Genomic DNA, 15,637 nt, shown 5'->3' on the forward strand with positions numbered 1-15,637 from the left:
ACCACCGCGGCGGACGTTAGATCAGGCAATACGTGCAGTTTGTTTAATTAAGTCCCAAGCGTGCGTGTAGTCAACGAAAAAAAAACTTAATGGTCGTGCTCCTTAAGACGACCAAACGAGGAATTTCGGAAAATCTAAGCAGGGTCTGCGAGCTGTTCTCATATTGAGCATGTCGCGCGGCGCTCTTTGCTAAGGTAAGAGTCTCAAACCCGCGGGCCACATGCAGCCCGCGAGCCTCTCGATAGCGGCCCGGCGCGCACACGACTGTCTTCTTCCCATAGCCTTTTTTTTTTAAATGCGAAGCATTTCTTAGCGAACCTCTGGCACTTTGAGCGTTTCTATCTACGTATCTATCTATCTATCTATCTATCTATCTATCTATCTAGCCGCCTACGTCTGGGTGCTCTCATAGTCGCCTCCTTAACTTGGTGTAGACCAAAATTTGCATGGGAGGGTAAGAGGATTTGACGAATATGATTGCCGGGTCATGACATGAATAACGTTAAAATCCTGTCGCGTACGTCGTCAAACCCTTTCTACTAGTCACGTGTGGCAAATACCCGTTTACCACGGGCCGCGGTGTACGGGTATGCGCCACAGGTGATTGACAGTTTATATCTACCTAGGAACGGCGAGAACACTGGTAACTTACATGCTAGAGCGTTAAGGGAAACCAACATCGGCAGCGTTGACTCAACGAATGGAAAGAATGAAAATTAAGATCGCAGCAGGAATCGAACCCAAGCATTCTGCGTGGCAATCAGGTATTCTACCACTGAGCCAAGCCAGGTCTATAAACTGGTTTGGTAAAACAGCCTACCCAGGCGTAATAGCGGTGACAGTCAATTGTGGTTGTGGTGCTGGCTATCTAATTTTACAAGAAAGCAATGAACACTACATGGTACTCCTACAATGGCTACTCCTACGATACAGGCGTCATATCAGATCAACGTCTGTAGTTCCAATGTTGGCTCCGCTTTTATAGCAGTCTAATAAAGATAACGTTTGTATTCTATGATTCAGCAAGCTATATTGAAGCATTGCTCGAGCCCGGAGGAATACATTAACGAAAGTTACATATGATATCCACATCACCGCACCGTAAAGTGCGAGGCTGGGCGATGGCCTCATGCTGACCGAGGATGATGCCAGATTGACTGACAGCCGCTTTGTAGACTAGGCTACGTAGGACACATACGCTCAGGTAGTGTAGGAATACGACAAACACCATCCATTGACGTTGGTCTACGTAGCACTATCCAGGCCTACCAGCCTCGACGGCCTATACCTCACCAACGCGAAGGGTGGCTTCAGGTTCCGACATGTCGCCGGCTCTGTCGACATACAATTTGTCGATGAAATCCCCGAGGCATCCACGAATTCTAACAGCTCTACTATACCACATACTTCACCACACATGGACCCCTCGTCACCACGATCACGACTGGATCCTATAACAAGTCATGACCAGCTGCTGGTGCTCACTGATCACGGTGATGACGCCCTTGTTCAAGAACTGTCAAGAACTTCTTGCACACATGCACACCGGTTCGTAAAACGTGCGTGAGTTCTCGGGACACGTATAAGCACTACATATCAGCTCACCGCTTCTGGTGTTGGTAATACCCACGTTGCCAGTGGCAGCGTTACCCAACCGTAAACAACTGGTTATATAACACATATGCGGCTCTTCAACATGTGTGCGTATAAAATTTATACAAATCTTTAGCGTCATTTTGTAACGTGCCGCTCAGTAAAAAAGTTACGCCACAGTCACCTACCCGCCGCATGCTTCGCATAACATCGATTCCCACGGTACGTGGGATCTGCCGAATTTTTTAATTTTCTGAATAAGTATGTTCATGGGCTACAAGTAATCAAATATGACTGGTCTCAAACATTCTTTTCGTGAGGCACTCCATGCAGTCACCATGTGTTGAAACGTAACCGTGGAACAAAAAAAACCACTGTACCACAGAATAAGCGTCCAGATTTCAGTCATCCTGGAGAACGGTATCGATGTTTCTCGAATACTCACTCCGAATTCCCTTTAGAAATGGCCCTTTTAAATAGCAACGTTAGCTGGCATCTTGTTCAAGCCCATCCTCGCCCCGCTCCCCTTCCAACCTTCTTCACTGCCCCGGCCCTTGAGGGACTGCATTTAGTCACTGCGGCCCACTGGCTGAGGTGAGCTTGAGACCCCCGTGCTAGGTTAGCCAGATAGCGGAGAGGCAAGCGTGCACGCTAGGGGCTTTGCCATGGCGCACGCTTGACGGTAAGCTAAGGCGCTAGCGCTCCGGTCACTTACCGCGTTCGCGGTGGTGTGGGCGTCCGGTCTGCTGGCCCCGGACGGGCGGCCTACGCCGCAGAAGGCTGCCGCGCCGCTGACCCCTAGACCACCCAGGCCTAGCCCGGCCCGCCTTCCTTAACCTCTTCTTTCACTAAAGCCGCCCTTAGATGGCCGACACAAAGATCGGACTAACGGCGTATTGTACCACGGTTAGTAAGGTTCAAGAGCTTAGATTCAGTTGAAGCTAAAGTGGACCACGCAAAATTATGACCGGGTGCAAGACCAAGACGCCAAGTACGTTACAGTGTTTTTGTTTGGGTTGTAGTAGTAGTAGTTGTTGTTGTTGCCTCGGTAACCGGCTCATATCCACGGGGAGAATCGACCACACTGTAAAACCTTCTATTGGTTTTGTTTGTTGGTTGGATGGTTAGTTGCTCGTCAGATACTTGGCGTCAAAGCTATCACTACGGTTCTCCGTTTTATATGTCCTCTACACGGGGCTTAGGAATTTAACGACGCATAGGTGTAATAAGTCTTAAAAGCGTCGAACGAGGCATTATTGGAAAGTCTATCTGAGGCGGTGTCACCGAAAATCAACGTTGTAATAAAGCTTTAATACGACTAGGTTTTATCCGAGGACAAGTTCACGCCAGTGTGATGACATAGAGCTGTGAAGGTTAATGATTCGGATGACGAATATGTGTGTATTAACATTGAAGTATGCGATAGAGAATCCTATCCGAAGACAACAGTCCGAATATTTCCGCATAATACTACAAAGGCGCGTATGATCGTATAGGAATACTGTGGACAGCGTTGCCCTCGAAGAATCAGTAGTTGACGTTAATGTTTTAGTTAGTGTTGTAGCGGCACCTCTAAGCGTAGTAATAATGGTGCTTGCGCATGCACCCATGTCACATCGACGTGTGGGAATGATTTACCGGTGAGACAGAAACATTAGTGGCATACGAAGTGAGTGATGGCGCCGAACCACAGTAAGAGCGAGTATATATTGCTGAACAGAAGGCCGCAGCTGAATGTTCAGTTGCCGTGATGCCTCGGCGGACGTGAATGCTCGAAAGCGGTCGTCTCGGGCCGCTCGTGACATCCGTTCTCGCGCACCTGCCTCGTTGGTTGGTTGGTGCCTACAGGAATGGCTCAACCCACTACGGAGTATCGGCCATGAATCGTGCGGCAGTAGTATTTGTAAAAAAAAAAAGAAAGGATAATTCTAAAAAGATAATTTGTAGGCAATCGAAAATATTAGTTTTCTCAGGCCGGCCGTCAGAGTCTTCTTCATCACCGGCGATGCTGCTACACATCTTTACTATGGCAAGACTTAGACGCGAAGATTAACCGTCGTCGGCGTCAGCACGAATGATGCGAAAATTCACCATAGCGCGATTACGTCACCCTACGACATCATCATCACGTCAGAGATCGCCAAATTTCGCGACATTTTAAATTAATTCGGAAGGCGTGTAACTTAGCGCTTGGTGGTTATGGCGTGAACTTAATGCATGTACGTGCCCTTGTTATTGAGATATTAGCGATGATAACTTTTCTGGGCACATTGGAAAACATGTGCAAAATGAATGGTTATGGTGGTGAAACTTCATTTCCCCAAAAGCGGTCTTGATGGACACCCGGCTAAAAGTTAGATGTAGAGGGCACCTCTCACGTTGGGGCAGAGACCCCTAGGCTCTCCGCCACCTCGCGGGCCTTATGGATGGCCCATAGTTCATCTTGGAGCACATAAATTTAGAGCATCTTGTCCCATCGGTCCTTGTTCTTTGGGAAAGCGTCGCATGTTGCACAACCACATAGCATGTGACTTAAGTCAACATGCCCACCGCAATTATCACACACAAAAGCACCATGACAGTCTGGGTCGATGTGTCTCATCCTCCAAGGACTAGGGTATGAATGAAGTCGTATTAAAACGGCGCAGCATGTACAGGGTGGAATGGTCAGTACTTCGCAGGCCGCTATCCCATGCAATCCTATGACAGCGCGGCCTGGGAACTTTCGACCACCCCTGTACATAAAGGTGTCCGAATAGTAAATGTTAGAATCCATCCAAATACGAACATCTGTGAAAAAGTATCCGAACACGTAGAGTAGTCTAACGTTTTGAAAGCGGAGTGGCGCATAAAGGTTGCGGGGAGCCCCGTGTGATTAATGGAAAGCTCACTTAGTACATTGTTTGAGTCGCGCATCAAATTCCGAATAACTGCTGAGCTTGTAAGAAAGAAACCATTACGCTTTAGTGTCTGATGCACTGTGATGCATTATGAGATGATGAAAGCAGATCGAGTGCTGAGTTCATCAGTGAAATCTAGTCAGCTAATTAGTGATCGTTGAACATCGGCATAAAGTGCACGGCAAAATAGCCGTACCTGATGGGTTTCGCCTTCGAATCGTCTTAGGCGAACGCGTAAGGTACCCTGTCAGCATTTTTTTTTCTAGTAGCTGATTCAGTTTACTTAGAAAAAAAAAAGACAGACAAACATAGGACAGAGTTTGAGTAGGCTTCTTTAATGCATGCCGCAGGATGCAAGAGCTAGCGCGAAGATCGACCTCGTTTAGCAGTGAGGCCCACGCGCTATGCCAGGAACGACTTCACAGTCGTCTTCGCCGCTGCTGTGCTCGAGGCTGCCGCGGTAGTGGACGGGGCCGCGGCAGTCGGCGGGGCCGCGGTCTTAAGCGTTGGCAGAGGCAGCGTCGGGGGATGCAGGAACCCTGGAAAGGGTCGATGTTCTCAGTTCAGAAATTAGAACGTCAGAAGTTTGAGCCAATAAGTGGCAGAGATTGATCGTAGATAATGGAGCACTGACACGAAAACTTTCGTGCCATTGCTTCAAACGGAAGGCCAATCCATTGCTGGGCTAATCACACAAGAGCCTAGAAATGTACTGGTAAGCGCGAGTGCACCAAAAAGAAGTAAATCACAGCATGTTTTTAAAAGCTAGTTTCGGTTCCTACTGTACCCTGACGTCACAACGCATACGATCTTCTCGTCACGTGCTCGCTCAAGATGCCGTGACGTTTCCACGGCCGCTCCGCTTCGCAGCTCCGTTGGTCCGTTGGAGACGCACAAGCCGCCATTTTGAATGTTATTAGTGACGCACAATAGGCCATTTTGAATGTTTTGTTACCTGACGCCAACACAACCAGTCATACTGCTGCGTGATGTCACCAGAATTGACACTGTAGCCTGACGTCACGATAAAATCAATTTCTGTAGGTGCGCTACTTTAATACCAAAATAAAATATCTTAATGTTTACTGAGCTTCACCATTGCGCAGAGCCGTCTCTGTATACAGAAGATTTGCATGGCAGACTAAACTCATCTTCGAAAATTAGAGTCAGTACCCTTCTAAGCTAGGTGCGCCCAAGCGCGTTTTCATATCCTAACGAGCGCAACAGCGGAACTTTCGGGTGCCCTCGCACGCGGGAAAGTCACGTGGCCTCTGCAGAAACGTCACGTGTAACGTTATTGGTAGAGCGGCACGTCACCGTCAACCGTGGTTCTGGCAATGGTGATGATGCCTCCCCCCTCCCTCCCAATGACAAGGGACAGCCACAGACACTCGCAAAACGGCGATACTTTGCGACGCCATGCAGAAACTTCACTTTCATATTTACGGCGGTGGTATGACGTCATTCGTGACGTTTCTGCTCAGGCCACGTGACTTGCCCGCGTGTGACGGCAACCGGGAGTTCCGCTATTGCAATGTTTTGGATACAGAAACACGCAGTTAACTCGACATGCATGCAACTGTTCTTTATCAATGATAGTTTTTTTTTTTTTTTTTTGAGAGAGAGAGATTTGTGCTATTTGGTACGTTGTTCTCCCAGGCACGCGCTTTCGAATCTTAAAAAAGAAAAAAAGGGCGGAATTTCGACTGTCGTAGTGGGCGACTCATTTAGCGCAACGAGACGAAGGTTGGCAGTACGCATGTATTGTTTCATTACTTCGTTGTAATAGCGCCTAGCCAGAATTAGATAACGTTAGAGAATAGTTAGCCAACGCGAATCAGCATTAGCCATCAATAGCCATCAATAGCCATACTTAGCCAGTGCAGGTTTTATGTGAGTAAGCATGGTAGGCTTTACACGGACAATATTCATTTCCAGCATTGATAAAGGGTCTGGTGTAAATTTTGTCTGAATTGTAGTGTTATGTGACCGTTTGTTCTTCCTACATTACATTGCTACGGATCTGTTGCCCAATTTTAGCAGGAAAAATGTTTTCTTGAACTCTGACCAGGAAACCGCTTTCGAAATCCCAGCTTACCTTTTTGCAAAATGTTTCGTATAATTTTTCGCAAAAAAAAAATAAAATAAAACTAGTGCAGCTTGTCGAAATCGTAACCAAGCGTCTGCAGTTCAGTGGTTCCTGTGACCAGCTTGCCAATAAATGACAACTGCTTCTTCGCTGTTTTAATTCGAGCTTCCAATTTTTTTAAGTATTGAGTTGATGGATTACGAAAATTAAGCTCCCAAATATATTTCGGTCACTCTTGTCTACACAAATTATAATTAAAAGAAAAATGTCAAGGTCACGTAAATAGAAAGCCAATAATTTCGTAGCCAACACTTTCTATTCGCTGGTAGAGATTAGGTCGCTTGTATAGCGTTCTTTGTATAGCTCTGCCTACGTTTCTGTGGCGATAAGAAAGATAGCGAATGAAGAGGGCGAATTGCTCGTTATTTAGAATTTGTAACTTAAATTCCGGTATTACTTTCGTTTACAATTAAGTTACGCACACTCGAGGGCGCGGGTTCGATTCCCGACCACGGCTGCCGCATTTCGATGGGGACGAAATTCAAAGAACACCCGTGCGCGTTAAAGAACCCCAGGTTGTCAAAATATCCGGCGTCTCTCATAATCATGGTCGTAAAACGCCAACAATTATTATTAATTTACTTACGTCGCCGTATTTACGCGTACAGAGGATTATATTTTTCTAGAAAAGGAAAACGTCAAAACGCTACCAAGCATTTTTTTTTAACAACTATAGCGTCAAGGAGATTCTACCAAAGTTTACGAATTCACGGGCTGCGGACGATAGTCTCACGGTAGCGTCACTCGTTAACCCAGGCCTCCCCGCCGACCGTGTACGCACATACGTAAGCGTGATATGCCAATCTCGCTTAACTGATGTATGGGCTTTTAAGCTTGAAGATATGATAATTTTGATTTCCAGGGAGGCTGTAGCCGGATCTCCCGTACCGGTGGACTTTTGCTGCGCACGCGCATCACTCACTCACCGGGACGCGAGGAGCCCATGACGGCGATCACGACGACCACGATGACGAAGATAAAGATGAGAGCCAGAATGATGATCAGCGAACGCTCGGGGAACAGGGACTGCCTCTCGTTTTCGCTGCGTGAGTAAGTGATTCTTGTTACTATATAAAGCAGTAAGCGATTCTTGTTGATGAGTAGATCAAGGCGATTCTTGTCGACAAGTAGTATGTCCACCCTTTTAATCGTGATTTATTTGTTTTTTTACTTACCTTACGCCTATAATCTAACTCAACGCAACCAACAACAAGCACCCCACCACAAGCTAACCTAACCTAAAAAAAATCCTACATGTTCGAGATAACACCCAGTATACCTGCATTGAATAGTGCTTGCCGTGCGTGGTTCCCAACTTTGGCTGACGCTCAGAAGTAAAATGACAAATTCTCGTAATGCCGAAAACAATGACGGAGATAAGTTTACTGTCCACTCGATCAGCTACAAAAAAAAAAAGAAAACGGTTACGAATCGCCCTTGCACAAGAACCACCAAGAGTTGCAGTAAGCGCAATAGAATTCTTTCAAGACGGCACAGCAGCTCTGCGAAAGCCTGCCAAGTGGGACAAGTTCTATAGAAGGAATAAAGTGTCCTACTTTTTACGGGCGAAGCTCCTTAGGGTGCGGCTCGTTCCCTCCTCTGTAGTAGTATGTATGTAGCCAGCTCTAGTTTAATGAATTGCTCACTAGATGGCGTTTCGTGTATTTTTTTATAGCTCTAGTTTAATGAATTGCTCATTAGATGGCGTTTCATGTATTTCTTAGAGTTGCTGTTTAAAGATGACAGATGGCGCTTGTATAATGCGAATGGCGCATGTCATTGGATGCCGGCGATCGTAGACGGCGCTCGCTCTTGGCGCGCTTTCTCTTTCGCTCGGAGTCGCCGGATGGAGGCAGACAATGCGCTCGCTCTTGGCGCGCTTTCTCTTTCGCTGGGGAGCGGCCACTTTCCCTGCATTTCACCGATCACAAAGCGGTGATAATGAAGGGACCACGTAAACCAACAGTACAATAAAAGTTTGATGTTTAATATATACACGGTGCTTCACACTCTTTATATGATGTACTGGGCGAATTTCACGGAAGAATTTCACGGTTTACCGATGATTCCCTCCGGAGCTTCGCCCCACTCATCATCATTCACCCCGTGGATATGCTGTGATTTTTTTTTTGTAACTTTGTGCGAATAACGGTTGAATCATAATTTCTCTCTCTAATTGTCCGCTTTAATGAAGTCCGCATGCTTCACGTCGTATGCTGACGTCGCTTGGACAAGCGCAACAGAGGGATGCGGAATAGGGCATCTCAGAGACCGGCTTTCAAATATGTTCGCCCGAGATAGCTTAGGTAGCAATATTTGGCTGCTTCCACGAGACACGAACATGAACATTTCAGTTGAAAGCAAACAAAAACACCGCGGTGCCATGCATGATGCGTGCATAGAAACCTCTTACACGGGAACTGCCATAGCGTTGCCTTGACATGTCAGCAATAATTCAGTCCAGTAGGGTGACGCTGCAGTTCAGGGGCCTTTTCGTTTCGGTTAGAGCACGCAGGCGCTTGGCAAGTAGGCGAGAATTATAGGAGGTACGCGGAATTGACATAAAAGAAATCTTGGTCACGTCGCTTCACTGTGACGCTAATGACTGGCACAGGCACTGGGGCCCCTGGAAGGCATAGTATTTTTTGAGATATCCATTACACCTGCGAAATAAGCCCGCGCAACGTTTACCACTAAAGGCGCCACTTTGTTGAGCGCCGTCTTAAAAGTTCACTCGTCGGTCTCGAAGGCATGATACCTGTCCTAACGGTTAAATTGATCTTCAATGTGAACCTACGGTAGTAACGTTGTCCACTGCAGGGACACCTTGTCAGCCATAAGTCGTCATAACACACGGCGCTCCTCTTTACGTTGGCCCTTTAATCATTGCCACAGTATAATTACTGGAGCTACACTCACCTCGGATACCGCTCTACGTACATCTTCTTCATCGCCTTCTCAATGGCGTCGAGGTCCCGTTGGTCGTTGGAGATGTCGGTGATGTACGGCGGCTGCGGCGAGGACGCCAGGCCCGCCGCTGGTGCCGCGCGCTGCGGCATGCCCATCTGCTGCATCTGGTAGACCTGCTGCTGCTGCGGCTGTATGGGTCCCAGGAAGGCCGGCGCCGAGGGCACACTGTAAAGCGACGCGTTTTGCGGCATGCTCGACTCGGAGGGCGAATACGAGCTGCGTCGCGAGCGCCAGCGCTTGCCCCTTCTACGTCGACGGCCCCTGCGGCGGTAACCATCCCCACCTTCGTAGTAGTCGTCGTCGCTATCGGACCTCGAGCCTCCGTAGCGATCGATCTTGCAAAACACTTTCTCCGAGTTGGAGCCCATCATCTGGGGTCCCATCATTGGCCCCATCATCTGCGGCCCCATCATGGGTGGCATCATGGGCGGCATCATGGGTGGCATCATTGGCGGTTGCATCGGTGGCTGTATTGGTGGCAATATTATGGGGCTGGGTACTGGAGGCGGCGGCGGCGGTGGCATTACTATGACGGGAGGCGGCGACACTACTGGAGGTACCATAGCGTTCACTGTAATCGATGGTGACGGCGATGGCATGATAGGGCTATGTATTGGATAGGGAATGAACGAAGGGGACGGCATCGGTGGTGGAGGAGGGTGATGCACGATGACTGACTGCACAGGAGACGGCATCTGCATGGGATACATCGAACCTGACGGCGATGGCACCTGAGGCATCATAGAAAAGGAAGGTGAAGGTGGGGGCATCATAGGAGGCAGCATCATAGACGGTGACGGAGAAACCATGGGAGACTGCATGGGTGATTGGTAAGGCGATTGGTAAGGCGATTGGTATGGCGACTGGTATGGCGACTGGTATGGCGACTGGTAGGGCGACTGGTAGGGCGATGACATGGGTGACATGAGAGGCATGGGTGATGCGGGAGGCGAAGCCATCATAGAGCCACTTGGAGACATCATTGGGTACGACGGCACGGAAGACACTTGACGGGGTCGTCGGATTCGGTACGTGGATATTTTGACGGTAGGCTGGGTTGGGTCGAAATTATCATTGGCGGGTGTCACTGGAGGCGCTGGTGGTGGAGACCGTGGGCGACGCATCATGGGAGGCAAGTACGATTGCAGTGGATCGGACGGCGACCTGTAGACCGGGTGGTAATGGGGAGGCGGGGACGGCGGGGCCGTAAACGACGCCGACGGCATGGCCGTAAATGAAGGTGACTGCTGAGCCGTGTACGAAGGCGCCGGATAAAGTTGCGGATACTGCGCCATGGGAGATGATCTGCGACGTGGCATAAATGTGGGTGACGGCGGCGCCGTATACGAATACGATGACGAGGGTGCTGGTGAAATCGGTGTCTGCGGATACTGCGGATACTGCGGCACTCTGCGGCGCAAAATAGGTGGCCTTGGAGGCGGAGTTCCGTATCCCGGCATCGGAGACCGTGGTGAGGGGCTGCTGTAACTTCTGGGCGGTGGTGTCCCGTAACTAGGTGCAGGAAACCTGATGGGCGGGCTTCCATAACCACCGCGGCGCAACCTTCTAATTCGACCGTGCACGATTCCAATCCCCCCAGAGTCAGCCGAGTTTGTTCCGCTGGTGGACACCTCCACCTGAATGCGCGGTGAGCCTCGCCTGCCTACTCCTTGAGGAGGCATCATAGGCGCAGATAGATTGGGACTCATTTGCATTGATGCCTGAGGATACTGAGAGTATTGAGGGTACTGGGAGTACTGCTGCATTTGCTGGTACTGCTGGCCCTGCAGCTGTTGAAGTTGCTGAAGTTGCTGAGCCTGTTGCATTTGCTGTAGCTGTGCAGATCTCTGAGCTTCGAGCTGTTGGAGCTGTTGCTGCTGTTGCAGTAACAACTGCGATGCTTGAGCCTGTGCCAGCTGTTGTTCCAGGAGGGCCGACGACTGCGATGGTTGTTGCAGGAGAAACGAGGGAGGTTGTTGTATTTGTATCTGCTGATCAATCGGCACTTGTGGATGGATTGTTACTGGGGCACCAACGTTCTGCACCTCAAATCGTGTCGCGTCCATGAGCGATCCTCCACTTTGGCGTATTGTCTGCTGAAAGACTGGTTGGCCAGGATATTGTTGTGGTAAAGATGTCAGATGCATCTGTATCTGCTGTACATCGGTAGGTTGCGGTATTTGTTGCTGTCCCAGACCGCACAGTCGCTCCTTGGATCTAGAGATTCGGACGTCCATAGATATAGGCTCCGCTGGCGGTTGCATGTGGACCTGGACGGTTGGTGAAAGCATCGGCCCCCCGGACCCATCTCCGGGCGCTTGCATATGAATCTGCGGCGGAAACGTCGCGCCACCTAGGGCACCCTCCCCCTGAGAGTACAACAGGTCGGCGGGCGGGTAGCTCGCGTATGCGCCGCCGAAGTAGCTGTCGTCAATAGAGCAGCTTGACAACATATCCGTGTAGCTATCGGACGAATCGCCGTAGAACATGGCGTTGGGCATGAAACGCATGTCGTCGTATAACACCGAGTCGGGTGCCAGAGCCATTTGTGAGGAAGAGTACGAGCCAGCCGGGGTCGCGAAAGAGCCGAAAGGCGGTTTCCTTCTCCGATACTTGACGTCCACCACAATGCCACCGCCTTCTTTTGATGGTATCGATATTGTGGAGGCGCCACCGCGTCGAACGCGGTACGTCTGGCGCAAGGCTGGCCTGGGTCCGCCGATAGAGGAGATGCTGATGTCGCTCGTCCGCATCAACGGCTTGCCGTATCCTCCAGGGCTGTACGCGCCGTACTGTCCGGGAGCTCCGGGGGCTCCGGGGGCTCCGGGGGCTCCGGGGGCTCCGGGGGCTCCGGGAGCTCCGTAAGCTCCCGTTGCTCCGTACTCTCCGGCTCCGTACGCTCCTGCTCCGTACGCTCCTGCTGCTCCGGCTGCTGCTCCGTACGCTGCCGCTGCTCCATAGCCTCCCGGGGAGCCGTATCCTCCCGCAGACCCGTAGCCTCCGGCTGCCCCATATACTCCAGCTGCTCCATAGCTACCGTAAGTCCCACGGCCGCCTGCCGAACCGGCTCTTGCGGCTGCCCCCTGGCGGGGTGGGGTTGTGCCTGTTGCCGCGCCGCTCTGAGTCTGGCTAGGGCTCCCAGAGGTAGCGTCACCCTTCCTGCTCTTCCTGGACTTCTTTCTAGACTTACTCCCTCTCTTCTTGGACTTGCTTCCTTTCTTCTTGTGCTTGTGCTTGCTCTTCTTCTTGTGCTTGTGCTTGCTCTTCTTCTTGTGCTTGTGGTGCTTCTTCTTCTTCTTGTGCTTGTGGTGCTTTTTCTTCTTCTTGTGCTTGTGGTGCTTTTTCTTCTTGTGCTTGTGGTGCTTTTTCTTCTTCTTGTGCTTGTGGTGCTTCTTTTTCTTCTTGTGCTTGTGGTGCTTCTTGTGCTTGTGCTTGTGTTTTTTGTGGTGGTCGTCGTCTTCCTCCTCCTCCTCCTCAGCGCTCTCTTCGGTCATGTTTGCTTCTCACCTGGGGGAAGGTGGGATGAGAACACAGCGGTCGGCCCCGGTTAGCGTCCGCACGCCGTGACCACGACGCCCGCCGCCGCCGCCGCCGCCGCCCCGCCACGATGCAGGACGAAAAGTGGACACCGCAAGTGACTACGCTTGCGGCGTACGAATAAATGGCCGTACAGCCTTTGCTACCTTCCTTTACGTGCGCACTGGCCGAGGGCCGCCGAATTGATTGGTATCTCGCTCAAAACGGCACTCACTGGCAGCAGTAAGCGACAAGCTTGTCAGCTGCATTGGCGGCGGCGGAGCGGCTGGCTTGTTTTAAGGGTCAGTTCACAGCACCAGTTGCAGCAATTTGTAGTATCCCAAACAAAATGAAACACGAATTCACATGATTATGCGTGTATGACACTCTAAAAAAGAGAGTCATTTGACCCTTTTTTGCAACTCCTGGATTGCCACGAATGTGACTCTCTTTAAAGACAGAGGTTCAGAGGAAGATGGAATCTTGAGGCGATTAAAGATCTTTGGAACATAGTGTTTCGCTGAAACTCACGTTTCGACAAGCGAACTTTTCTTCAATGCCCAAAACTGCGTACCTTAGCTCGTGCACATGCATGGTTTTAGCCTTAAAGAAGACAAGTCCACCTATCGAAACGTTGGCTCTAGCGACAACCCGTGTTCCATGAACTTGTTCATCTCTTTAAAGAGACGCGTGAACTCTTTTAGAAGATCATTATACTCCCGTCGGAGAGTCGTGGGAGCCAAAAGAGAGTCAACGTGACTCTTCAAAATGATTCATACACGAGGCAAGTCTGGACTCACAGAAATGAGTATCACATACTCTTTCTTTTTCTTAGAGTGCGGTGAATAGGCCATAAAGGCATTCGCGATGGCTGCGGGTAACGGTCCAGTTGCAAATGCAGCCCCATTCCGGTCTAACAACGCTATGAAGCTGTGTCTAGTACCGCTGCTTGGTGTCAATGTCCTAGAATTATGACAGCACCCATACCGGAGACATCTGTAAGACCAGAGCAACTCGCCAAAGCCCGATCACGTCTGGAATGACCTTTGTCGATTCGGGAGGAGTTTGCAGAGATAAAAGTAGCTCGCCTTTTCACTGCCATGCTAAAATTGCCTAGTGCAATCGTAACCACTGCTTGCGTCCTCTGCGCAAATATTGCTATGTCGGTACTGAACTGTTCCGCGACACTTTTCGGTTGCAACGAAAGAAAGCCTGCGACTACAGGAATAAAGTTAGTCTACGTGCCTGCGGAATCAAGTTCGCTATAGCTTATGTATACAGTCGTGCTGACGGCTAACCCGCCACGGTAGTCTGGTGGTTATGGTGCTCGACTGCCTGACCGAAGGTCGCGGGATCGAATCCCGGTCGCGGCTGCTGCATTTCGACGGAAGCGAAATGCTAGAGAACCCTTGAACTTATATTAAGGTGCACATTGAAGGGCCCCTCATCAGCCTCTAAATATACAAAAGAAAATCTCCAGGCAGCGGCGGCTGCATTTTCGATGGAGGCGAAAATGCTTGATGCCCGTGTACTTAGATTTAGGTGCACGTTAAAGAACCCCAGGTGGTCAAAATTTCCGGAGCCCTCCACTACAGCATCTCTCATAATCATATCGTTGTTTTGGAACGTTAAACCCCAGATATTATTACAAAAGAAAATCAAAACAAGCGTGTTGTTATCTCAGGACGTTTCTCGACATTTTGGCGCACTTCGTGACGCAAGAACGGCGATTCACATGACGTGATTGCGCTACACACTCTCGGTTGGTCCATACACGCGAAATATCGGTTGCGCATTGTCTCCTACACTGCTCTGCTATGCATCCGTCTACTAGTTCTTCCTTGTCTCGGATGACTATCGTGCGCGACCAACTGATTTCACTTCATTTTGTGTGTTTCCGACTGCGCAAGCGGAGATAACAGCGTGTAGCCGACAAGCGCGAAGTCCTCATAGGCTCAACGCTTAGTGCTGACATTGTACACGCGCTTTTAAGAAATAGGTGGCGAGGAAGACATATCGCCTGTAGGAAGTGTAGCGAAGGCGAGAAAGAAACAACTCCCTCGTCTTTGAACGCGGGGTAGTTGGGGGCCCTTTAAAGAACACCAGATGGCCGAAATTTCCGGAGCTCTCCACTACGGCGTCGCTCATAATCATATCTTAGTTTTGGGTCGCAAAATCCCATCAATCTACGTATGACAGGACGAACATGTAAGAAGCGCAACGCAACTTAACGTGCCAGGTCTCCAAAACTTCGCGTTCAAGCACCACTACAGGCCCCTGGTATACTATAGTTATATATATAGTGCCTGCTTTCTCGCTAGTCGGTGCACCTTCTGTATCAATAACATACTTAGCGGTTAGCGCCAAAACAACGACCGCAAAAAGAGTGCATAGACAGGCCGAGAATCCGTCCTGTGTATGTGTTTTTTTCGCGGTCGTATTTTTTTGGCGTTAAGTCTATTATTCCTAACGCGCACCCCAAGCACGAAGGCTATAGGTGAGCTGCCAT

At 49.8% G+C, this 15,637-nt stretch overlaps 1 protein-coding gene across 1 annotated transcript; it reads right to left on the reverse strand.

Moving 5' to 3' along the window:
* Positions 1-4,895: 4,895 nt before the first annotated feature.
* LOC119388763 (AT-rich interactive domain-containing protein 1B-like) lies at positions 4,896-13,722 on the reverse strand. Its single transcript, XM_037656176.2, has 4 exons — positions 13,660-13,722; positions 9,562-12,914; positions 7,569-7,684; positions 4,896-5,032 (listed from the first exon to the last, which is right to left on the reverse strand). The coding sequence occupies exons 1-4, from the start codon at positions 13,720-13,722 to the stop codon at positions 4,896-4,898; spliced, it is 3,669 nt and encodes a 1,222-aa protein (XP_037512104.2).
* Positions 13,723-15,637: the final 1,915 nt, after the last annotated feature.

Source organism: Rhipicephalus sanguineus, chromosome 4, assembly GCF_013339695.2.
Source record: "Rhipicephalus sanguineus isolate Rsan-2018 chromosome 4, BIME_Rsan_1.4, whole genome shotgun sequence".
Lineage (NCBI taxonomy): Eukaryota > Metazoa > Arthropoda > Arachnida > Ixodida > Ixodidae > Rhipicephalus > Rhipicephalus sanguineus.

Bases quoted from the DNA above. Each gene is read 5' to 3' on its own strand.
- LOC119388763 (XM_037656176.2), bottom strand. From the start codon at position 13,722: ATGCATGTGCACGAGCTAAGGTACGCAGTTTTGGGCATTGAAGAAAAG. The intron at 12,915-13,659 runs GTGAGTTTCAGC...AAGCACCACAAG, and splicing joins AAAAGTTCGCTTGTCGAAAC to CACAAGAAGAAGAAGAAGCA. The intron at 7,685-9,561 runs GTGAGTGTAGCT...TTACTCACGCAG, and splicing joins TACGTAGAGCGGTATCCGAG to CGAAAACGAGAGGCAGTCCC.